Here is a 10,859-nt window from a genome sequence, read left to right as displayed (position 1 = left end):
GCCTGCCTCTGCCTCCCAAGTGTTCTTAAGTTCTCTTGACAGTGCAAGTCTCTCTCTACTTTCTCAATAAAACTAGCGAAGGGCTGGCTGGCCACATGGTGCTGCAGTTTCAGCACGCAGGAGGGCTAGCGTTCAACTCCCACATTCCCAAGGAAGGAAAGGGACACCATTCTTTGGCCCAGGGGGGAGCAGTCCTCCAGGCAGCAGAAAGAATCCTCGAAGTGAATATATTGCAAGGCAGCAGGCAGAGCTGGCGTGGGAAGTGCAGAGAGGGAGAAAGGAGAAGAGCAGAGGGTAAACTCTTACAAGTTTTGCTGCTCTAAACGGGAACAGATTTTCCTCTGAAGGAATCACTCTGGGCGTGGACTGATAAATCTTGGCCAGGATGTTAACCTCTTTGGAACAGGAAAGAGAACTAATAACGTCCGCCTTCCACAAAATCAGAAGCCATGCATCTCAAGGATGCTTAGCAGACAGTAGGACCGTAGCATTCAGTGTGTGTGTGTGTGTGTGTGTGTGTGTGTGTGTGTGTGTGTGTGTTTGAGGCCAGACGACAACTTTTGGGAATTAGTTCTCACTGTCCACATTGTTGGGGCAGGGTCTCTGGTTGCTCTCTGGCCTACAAGCTTCTATTCTCGTCCCTGACTTCCTCATCGCCTTAGCACAAACGCCATCACCAGGCTTTGAGGGCTTTGCTTGTGGCCTTCACTAGCCGTGACTGTGTTAAATAAACACACAACACAGAATCTTTTCTTGGAAACTTGTTCCTTGTCCCACCAATACTGTTTAGCGGATTTGAGAAACCAGGCATTTAGTCTGTGTAGCTCGAGAAACAGGAGAAGTGAAAAGTAAAAGGTTACGTCAGTTGCTTGTGTTCCAACCAACAATTGCTTTATTTCCTTTAGGACAAGCGTCTCACGGAACCCAGCTGCCTTTGAACTTACCGTGTTGCCGCCAAGCACGACCCTGGACTGCTCCTCTACCTCCAAGGGCCAGAATTGCAGATGGTGCCCACCACACCTGGTTCTGAACTCCGTGCACACGAGGTAGGCACGCCATCCACGGAGATCCAGCCCCAGCTTACCCAGTATGTATAGTTCTGTTAGATGCTGACTGAAGTAACTTCCGACACAGAACCCCAATCTCTCTCCTCCAGTCTGCTGTTCAGAGAACTCTATACGTGGTGGTTCATAGAGAGACTACATACAGAATGCACAGATAGGATTCCGAGACCTAAATTTATCAGTCATCAATAGTTAGCCTTATCATTATTACTCAATGGCATGAAATGAAATTTTTTAGAAGGTAAAATCTCAATTGTTAGAATAGAATGTATGGGGCTGGAGAGACGGCTCCAGAGTTAAGAGCATTATCTGTTCTTCCAGTGGTCCCAGGTTCAATTCCCAGCACCCGCATGGCAGCTCACAACTGTCTGTAACTCCAGTTCTAGAGGACCTGACACCCTCATACAGACACACCTGCAGGCAAAACACCAGCGAACACACGCACAAACAAAATTTTAAAAAGGATTTATTTATACATAGATATATACAGAATACAACAAGATGTATTTCCTAATTATATACAAATTCTGCTTCTTCTCAGAAAGTTGAATATGCAGTATAAAGAGGGGTAAGAACTCCTAAAAAAGTCTCAGTTGTATTTTAACCTTCAATCTCAACACTGGACTAGTTCTAGAATCAATCATACATTACAGCATTTCCACAAAAGCTCTTTTTATTGAAACAGTATATCTAGCAAATGTTTTGATCTGAGATTCAACAACATGCAATGACGTAAAATATCTTGAAACTTTATCAACCCTTTATTTCAAATGTCCAGCTTCCGCAGTCTGGAGTTGTCTGGGACGCACAACATGTTACTGTGTGAACATGATAAGATGGCCGCTTTTCTCCACTGGGAAGCCAGATGCACTGACTGTTTTTCCTTGGAGTGCTGGGCTTCGAATTAAGCGCAGGCCCAAGGCTCACACTCTAAAACTAACATACTCACAAATGAATGTGAAATGAAGCGACTCATTGTCTTCCTACCATAAAAGCATCTTAATTAGTTGTGTTAGGTGTTGGCTGTAAGTAATTACATCACCGTAAGAATCCAAATCTGCTTCTCCTTGAGTAAGCTCCCTCCTTTACTGTGTATTTGGACAGCAATGACACTGTCCAGAAATGCAGGAACTATTCCCTGCAGAGACTGGATGTTCACGTATGTTCACACTTGAACTGTAAGGCTGAGGATTTGCTCAGTGGTAGAGCACTTGCTTGCTTGGCATGGTACCAGACCTGGGTTCGATAGACTGCACAAGAAAATAGATGAAACAGCTGTACTCGAGCTCGTTCTCAGCAGTGGACTCTGCAATGTCTCCAGGACAACATCTGAGTAGTAATCACATACTACACCATCTGTCTGTCTCCAGGACAACACGTCTGTCTCCCACACAGGAGCTTAGCAGACACTAAATGGAAAAATAACGTTCGGTTCCAACGGTCTCAGAGACTCTGTCCGTTTCAGCACTGGGAATAATTTCCTGTAAACACTGAAGGGAGGTAACAGAGTACTCTGCACACCCTCACGGGAATGGTAACACTGCAAATATTCCAGAGATGAGAGCAGTGTTTTGGTTTCTAAAGGCTTGTGGCTGGAATCTGGGGCCTCGTGCATACAGTACTCCGGCACTCTACCGCTGAGCCCCACTCCAGCCTCAGCCTCAACGCCATGGCTGTGAGGACAGCTGGCAGTGGTGACGGCACCATCTGGAAAGTCTCACTAGAAGACACGGGTCCCCGCACCTCTCTTGGTCCGCGGCTTATATGACACAGTAGGTGTACAGAAGCCTCTGAGCCATGGCTGTGTTCCCACTGCTCTGATAAATGAGAGACATGTTGTAGGCAATGTCTCTCCGAAGGTCTAACTGGTCAGCTTCTATGCCCTAGGAGAAAAGACAATGAGTATTTTATTTCCAGTCATTCCAACTGTCAACCATGACAGTATTATGACAAGCTTCTGTAATTTTCCAAAATGACTTAAAATCATATAATACTAAAAACAGAATACCTTGGGCCTGCAGACCTACACTGATTCAGGAGTATAGTCACGGTTTTGTCAAATGTCTAAGCAACTGAAAAGTCTTGCGAGTCACAGTAGAACAGACAAATTCTGAGTCAGTAAATGGCACCACAAGCGGTCCGGAGCCCCACTGAGAGCTTGTCAAGAGTTCCTAGCAGGGGTCTGAAAACTTGGGCAGTTCCCTTGCTGTATTCAAAGTTCACTTTCACTGATGGAGGCCAAAATAAATGCTGCTGCTCACAGTGTGTGTGAGGAATTAAAGTGTCAAACTTTAAAAACTATGTTGACAGTGGCCTCTGTCTGTGTGAGGAGGCTGGGCAAGCGTGGCAGGCCAAGGTCAGACCTCCAGGACTCGCCTCTGCAGTGCACAGCGGCTCACAACAGACAGATGGCAAGGCCCAACGCGAGGCTGGTCTCAGGACTCCACACACGTGCTTTGGTATACATGCGCTTGCAATCACATGAACCCCCACATACAAAAAAGGGTTGTTTGGTTGTTCTCATGAAACGGGTTGTTGTGGAACTCAGAATTGAACAGTATACACTGATACTCGGGATTCACAACCGGCAGCTCCTACTGGAAGACACAGGAACCACCTCTGCATCACTGAAAAGGGTGCCAAAGGTCACAACCGCATGTGCACAGGGTCAGACGGTTGTTGATCAGACCACAAGGCCAGGATGCCACAGTCTCCTCTGCTAAGCCTAAATATAAATACACTACAGAAAAAAAAACTTGAGACAAGATATTTCTGTGGCCTGAGATGGCCTTTGGCTTGAGATCTTGCTTGGTTTTCCATGAGATTGTTGATATGTATCAACACCTGACCCCAAACATAAATTGTACTATATACACTATGTCTAGACCTTGAGATTACAGAGCAGAGTGTGGAAGCCATGTGCACGTTACCTCTACCACGAGCGGAGGGAGTGCCAGAGCCTTCTGGTAATAGTGGATTGCAAGGTGAGTCAGTCCCAGCTGATGGAGGCCACGGCCCAAATTGTAGAAGGATTCCTGGCAAGGCCCACGTATGCCGAGGTACCGATTAAGGAAGGAGAAGCCCTACCGAAAAGAAAAGGACGGTTGAGCACGTTCACCTTGGATCGCTGCCCACCCAAGGGCAGCACACTGAAGAAGTCCGCGCATGTCAGAGTCTAGTTATACACCACCAACGTGCCATTGACGCAGGGAATCATGCTACAGACAAGGGGGACCTCATAAAACTGAAAAGCCTCTGCATAGCTGTACATCTGACGGAAGATTAACATCTAGAATATACAAAAAAGAAAGTCAAAAGACACACATCACCCATTCAAAACCTGAGTCTAGGACCTGAACAGAGAGTTCTCAAAAGAAAAGCAGAATGGCCAAGAGATAGCCCATCACCAAATGAGAGGATGCAAGAAGAAAAGAGACCTCCATTCACTGCTGTAGGACTGGGAACCTGCGCGTCCACTATGGAAATCAGTGTGTAGAATTCTCAAGCTAAAAATAAAACCTCCCATGCTCCACAGATGACTGCTGCTCAGAAAAGCTGGGGATGGGCACAACCTAAACGCCCTACGACGACAAATGCTGAAGAAATGTGACACATACACGATAGAATGCCTCTCGGCTGTAAAGAAAATGGAACCAGGATCTCTGCAGGTCAGTGTATGGACCCAGAAAAGATCTTAGTGAGGTAACCCAGACCCAAAGACAAACACCGCGTGTTCTCTCGTACTGGAGGCTCCTAACTCCACATCCTCAGAAATGAGCACAGGGCCTGGAGCAACTGCAGAAATTGGGAAATAAAGCGAGACCACTGTTAGAGGAGGGGACGGTGGTGAGAAGAGAGGAGGGATACACGGCAGGGCACCGGCGATCTGACCGGGGAGATACAGGAGGGAAGAGGGGAAGAGGACCAACAGGGCACCAGGGAAGAGCCACAAGAAAACACTAAAACAACTGCAGTGCACGTAGTTCTCTCTATATAATTTTAATGGATTCATCTGGTCTGCCTTCAAAGGGCCAAAGACTAAAAACCCCGATACCAGATAAGAAGTCCTCCTTTGAGCTGTCGGCCCAGACTACTCAGGAGACTCCCAAAGCATACAGCCTATTGCTGCTGCCCGCGGTTGACCCCAAAATGGAAGGACAGTCCCTATTGGTAAAGACACCATGTACTTGAGAAACAGGCCTTGACACCCTGAGCTGGAAGACCACTGTCCCCTCCCTGAGGACTGGGTTTCATGGCACCAGAAGGCACCATGCAAGCTTCCAAAGGAGGGAGGCAACCACCATTCCTACAGCTATGATGCTACGAATCCTATCAATGTCCACCATGGCTTGAGAACCCTGAAGGGGCACACCTCGGTCGTCACTCCCCGCTCTCTACCTGTACTTAAGATCCACCTGACAAGAGGAAAGCCATGCCTGGTACTGGAAACCTAGCCAGCTACTCATTGCTATTAGAGGAGAATCTACAACCACTCCTTTACCAAAGCCAGCACGATTCCTAATCACACAAATAAGTTGTCTTCCCGCTTCGTCAAGGAGCATTTTCTTTGCAACAGACAGAGACCACTAGGAAAAACCTCCACCAATTAAAATGCAGAGTGGAGCCCAGTCCCAGTGAAAACATCTACAAAACACTACCAAGACTCAGGGAACATTGTGGAAGAGGAAGGTGAAAAACTGTAAGATCTCTGATTTAACCACTGGCTTCTACACACACACACACACACACACACACACACGTTTGTGTGGCTTCACCCGCACAGATGTGAGCAGGCACACAAAACTAATCAAATGAGTCCTTAGGACCTCAGACAGGAGCCTCCAGAGAGCATAAAAGGACCCAATTCAAAATCCTGTAGATTCTACCTATAGCCACTGTGATCTTACTGCACATGGTCACTACCCTGCTAAATCCTGCAGATTCTCCTACAGCTGCAGCGATCTTACTGCACATGCTCACTACCTGCTGGAAATCAGCCTTCATCTTCAGTGTGACATTATGCTGAGTCCCATGAGTCCGGGGCATAGGAATCAGTGCTGAGCGTTCCCAACACTTTCTCGAGCAGGCATTACACACACACACTCAGGTGCGGGGGTCTACTGAGTTACCTGCACAGTCAGAGCGTGTCTCTTGAGCACATACTTCTGAGACGCCATGTGAATGAAGGTAAGGCCGATGCACAGGTTGTACAGAGGCTCGCTGGGATAGGCACGGAAGGCTTGCACATACTGCCCTGGAAAGAGAGGCCAGACCATGACATGGTGATAACAGAGCTCCCACTTCCTCACTGCTCACATGTTTTTAATGTATGCAGATCCTAACATCATCAGCTTAACCTTACAGCAATGTACACCACTATTAGTACCCTCGTGAGTATATCTCGATGATAGAGTAACTTGAGCCAAAATAGACATTTCTACAGAGAATAATACTTCTATGACCTTAAATCTGTTTTCAAAGTAAAGGGAGAATGTGTGTGGTGTGTGATGGTGTTCATGTGGGCATGCACATGTGTGCACACGGTTGCCAGGTGATGACTTCTAACCCTAAGCAGGAATACCTACTGACCTTAGACCTACCTGACCTCTAAAGAAAAATAACAAAACGTTCTCACGATTATTATTTGTACTTAGAAGCACTCTTACATAGCAGACTTTGTTTTAAAGATTTCTTTTTATATTACCTCACTGAATGTCCAAAATAATCTCTACGATAGGTTTTTACGTCTGTTTAAGGACTGCTCTGCATGGGAAAGAGGCTATTTGATTTGAAACCCAGGCAGCTCTGCTCCAGTGCAGAAGCCTGGCCCTTGACCCCATGCCGACAGTCAGGTGTCAGCACACTTACCAAGTGCGTGTTTGAAGCTCCCAGATACAAATGCGTTGTGTCCATTTAGAACGCACAGAGCATGATTTTCTGGGTTTTTCAGCATCAGACGGAGGCAGAAGCGATGATGTCTTACGTCTTGGGAGTGCATGGTGACTTGGTTGAAGATATTCCATAGCTGGGGTTTGTTGACATTTTCCATCACCATCACTCTGCAACAGCAGGACAGAAACGAGAGGGAGAGAACGTAGAAATCAGCGAGTTTAATAAAAACCTTTACTGCTGTCCACCAGTAAGGAAAAGCAAAGCTTCTTATACGATCAGAGATCTTGTTCCCTAGAAAATACTGCTTAAAGTAGCATTTATCTTGTTTTTGATGTTGAAAAACATCTCTTACTGTAAAACGTCTAGCAGCTTGCTGTACCTGCCTTCCAGCTTCCTGTCGCTAGAGAACCCTAAGCAGTGACTGATAAACACAGCGCTCCAGGCACTGTGAAAGGCTTTAGATACGATAAGCCATTTAACCCTAACGACAGTAGGATGCCCTTTCATAAATGGGATCCTGGAAGGAGAGGTTAAACCTCTCCTGATGTCACAAACCAGGAAATGTCAGGGGGCCCCAAACCTGAGAACTCCAGCTGTAAAGTTCACCTAAGAATCAGCAGTGAACTGAGCCACGGGCCACAGGAGCATCGGGAACAAAACAGCTTATTAATTTCTGATGTAGGAGCCTAAGTCAAGTAAGTACACAGGTGGTGTCGGAAAACAGACTTAAAATACGACGGAGGGGTGGAGATGGCTCAGTGGATAAGAGCACCGTCAGCTTTGGCAGAGAATCAAGTTCCCAGCACCCACATGCTGGCTGCCAGCCATGTGTGACTCCAGTTCCAGGGGATCTGGTGCCCTCTTCTGAGCTCCTGCACAGTGGTGCACAGACATACACTCAGGCACACACACATACACATGAATATTTCTGAAATATGATTTAAGACTGAAAAGTCACCTGATATAGTCATACGCCTTTCTGAAATTTTTGTCCAGAATAGCAGCAGATAGACCGAAGTACTCCAGCTCCTTCCGCTTCTGCCTGTCATCATAGAATGAGTAGTACTCCAGTGAGGAGTCCACGAGCAGTTCGGCTTCCTGGAACCGGGCTAAGTCACTCAAGGTGTAGATGGCCTTCAAGAGAAGGTTCCACCAGTCCTCTTTGGGCAAGACACTCGTGAGCACGGCAAATATTGCTAGGACGAGACAAGGGAAACCAATCAGGACATGTCAGCTGCAGAAACAGCAGTCCTGAGTCCTAACCTGCTGATAACCCGACAAAGACGAGAAGAGCGGCTGCTTGTGTAGACTCCTTCAGTCCTGTGTCCCTCAGATCTGAATGACCAACAACCTAGCATGGCAGTCAACTCTCATGCCTGCAGTCACTAACCCCACATGCCGTTGCTGGTCTCCGCTCAGATGCACGCTGCCCTTGGGGGAATGAGCATCTTCTCCATGGATGCCCACAGTCTTCTAAGTACACAGAGTGCACACAGCCTTCTGATCTTTGGAAAGTGACTGCCACACTGTACAGATTTGGGTTTTCTTGGTCTTTTTCAAATCTCAATTTTCTCTGCCTTAAAATTTCACTTTGCCTTTAACATCTTTTTCATTTGTCCATTTATATTAGTCTCCTTAAAAAGTCACATTTAAAAATAGCAAGGCAGACACGGTAGTGCACACCTGTTAGTCTCAGCACTCAGGATGATGAAGTGGGAGGGTGCTAAGAGTTTAAGGCCAGCCTGAGCTGCATGGCAAGTTTAAGACAAGCCAAAGCAATTTACAAGGAGGGAGAGCAGGGAGGAAGGAGGGAAGGCGAACAGAGAAAGAAAGAGAGAGTAAGAGGGAAGAGGAGGAAAAGAGGGGACAAAGGACTTGGGCTGGTGAACGCAGCTCAGTAGCAGAGGGCTTGCCTAGCATGCGTTGGTCCCTCAGTTCAATCCCTAACACTGAAAAAGAAAAACGGATGGAGGGGGGGAGGAAAAGAAAGGCAAAAAGGTTTGTATTGTCTGAGCTACCAACTATTCTTCTGGTAATCTATGTTAAGCAATGAAAACATGAACAGATCTATATATGAAGACGCTTACTCTACAGTACTATCCATACACCAGAATATAAATAACCTGATATAGTATAGACTGCTATCCAGTGGACTAGTGTGCATTCTCTACACCAGCTAGAGAGAGAGCAAACTACCCTAAGAAAACTCTAGGTGAAAATACAGAGTGCAGAGCTGCATGCAGGAGAGAGGACCTTTGGTGGAACCTGCCCCGCATGTGCAAGGCGGGGGTGACCCCAGCCCTACACAGCTGCATGTTACATAAAGACATCTGGTCAGATGCCACCACCACTAAGATGAAATTAGTAATCTTACCAAACTAAGAAAAGCCAGCAGACCTGAAATGAGGAAGGAAAAAGCTAGGTTTTACATGCAGAAAAATAATTTAGGGAAACATGTCCAAACTACATGCCATGAGAAGCTTCTGGAATAAACCCAGAATCCATGAACTGAGGAGACAGCAGGGCTCACAAGCAGCTAGAGCCTAGGTCGTGGGTATCTGAGCGCTCCTGACTCCATCTTCTTGGACTCTAGTGCTGGTCCTAACAGTTAATCAATGCTGTGTTAGCTAAAATGCAGTCCCCCCCCCTGCCCCAGACTGCCGTCTCCGGTCTCTAACGGTCTTTCTCTGCGTAACCACTGCACTCAACACCCCAGCACTCTATGTCTTTAACGTCCCGTGACTTGGAGGGCCGCTGACATTCACCTGCAGAGTTCCTGTGATCGCTACCTTAGTCATAAAAGGATTTAACACAGCAGAAGCAGTGTGGTCACAGTCATGGGACACCTAATCTTCACCGGATAATTTTCTCGGTAAAAGGTCAAAACTGTTTCACTTTATGTTTTTCAGAGAAGCATCCAGTGGATACTTTGCTTTACTATTTAAAAGTATCTGCAGTTGTCTTCTTACAATGAGTTGGTTACTCCTGGCAGACTGAGATTACAATTCATTCCCTCTGGGTGGTTATCAGGCTTTACCTCAGTCTTTCTCAATTCAGTCAAGTTTTATGTAAAACAAATGAAGCAATTACCTTTTGCATCATAATTTGATGTTTCCTGCTCATTGTTGTCTGATATTTTATCTCTTGACACTTTAATAAGGTAGAGATGCCTTTCTCCAGATTTGGAACTGGATATCAAACAAACTTGGGCTCTGTTCATTGCGACCTGAATAAAAGATGATGAGCTGCTTCTTAGCCAATAACTTAGTAAGATTGACGACCCACGAGTACCATAAACCAGGCTGAAAGCATGCCAGCAAATGACTCCACATTTTAAATGCCTACAAGTAGAATAAATTGATCTATTTTTCTTATCAAAGGAATTTCTGTCAGTACAGAAACATTATCAGGGGACACTGTCAGTTCACTATGACATGCAGAGCAGGAGAGGGAGAGGAAATGCATGTCGCTTCCCTGCAAAAATAGACTCACACGCCTTTAATCCCAGCACTTGGGAGGCAGAGGCAGGCGGATCTCTGTGAGTTCAAGGCCAGCCTGGTCTACAGAGCAAGTTCCAGGACAGGCTCCAAAACTACACAGAGAAACCCTGTCTCAAAAACAACAACAACAAAAAGACTCAGAATGGATGTGCAAACATGCACAACATTTTCACAAAATGACCCATTTTAGTACATACATACATACATGCATGCATACATACATACTACTGTCTATGGGGCTAATAATCGGTAATTCTTGAGTTCCCTTATTTCAAGATAAGTTAACTTAAAGATTTTTTTCAGTCTTTCTACAATCAAGCTTATATTATCAATCTTGGGGCTGCATATAGCTCAATAGGAGAGTACTTACCTAACACATGCAAGGCTCTGGAGTAAATCCCTG

General features: G+C 46.0%; 1 protein-coding gene and 1 long non-coding RNA gene across 2 annotated transcripts in view; one reads left to right on the top strand and one right to left on the bottom strand.

Moving 5' to 3' along the window:
• The first annotated feature begins 909 nt into the window (after positions 1–909).
• The window catches only part of LOC113458200, a 15,924-nt gene continuing 5,974 nt past the window's right edge, over positions 910–10,859 (top strand). Inside the window, exon 1 of the long non-coding RNA XR_003378619.1 lies at positions 910–1,046. This is a non-coding gene — a long non-coding RNA (uncharacterized LOC113458200). The remainder of the gene's footprint in view (positions 1,047–10,859) is intronic.
• Gtf3c3 (general transcription factor IIIC subunit 3) overlaps positions 1,537–10,859 on the bottom strand; it is a 31,781-nt gene continuing 22,458 nt past the window's right edge. Inside the window, exons 13-18 of the mRNA XM_005366359.3 lie at positions 10,047–10,182; positions 7,915–8,152; positions 6,933–7,123; positions 6,194–6,318; positions 3,995–4,147; positions 1,537–2,947 (exon numbers count right to left, since the gene is read on the bottom strand). Of these exons, the coding sequence (XP_005366416.1) occupies positions 2,825–2,947; positions 3,995–4,147; positions 6,194–6,318; positions 6,933–7,123; positions 7,915–8,152; positions 10,047–10,182 (966 nt within the window). The 3' untranslated portion in view covers positions 1,537–2,824. The remainder of the gene's footprint in view (positions 2,948–3,994; positions 4,148–6,193; positions 6,319–6,932; positions 7,124–7,914; positions 8,153–10,046; positions 10,183–10,859) is intronic.

The sequence above is a fragment of the Microtus ochrogaster genome, unplaced genomic scaffold (assembly GCF_000317375.1).
Source record: "Microtus ochrogaster isolate Prairie Vole_2 unplaced genomic scaffold, MicOch1.0 UNK8, whole genome shotgun sequence".
In the NCBI taxonomy this organism is placed as follows: Eukaryota; Metazoa; Chordata; class Mammalia; order Rodentia; family Cricetidae; genus Microtus; species Microtus ochrogaster.
Note: the sequence above shows the minus strand (reverse complement) of the source record. Positions and strands in the feature narration are given on the sequence as shown.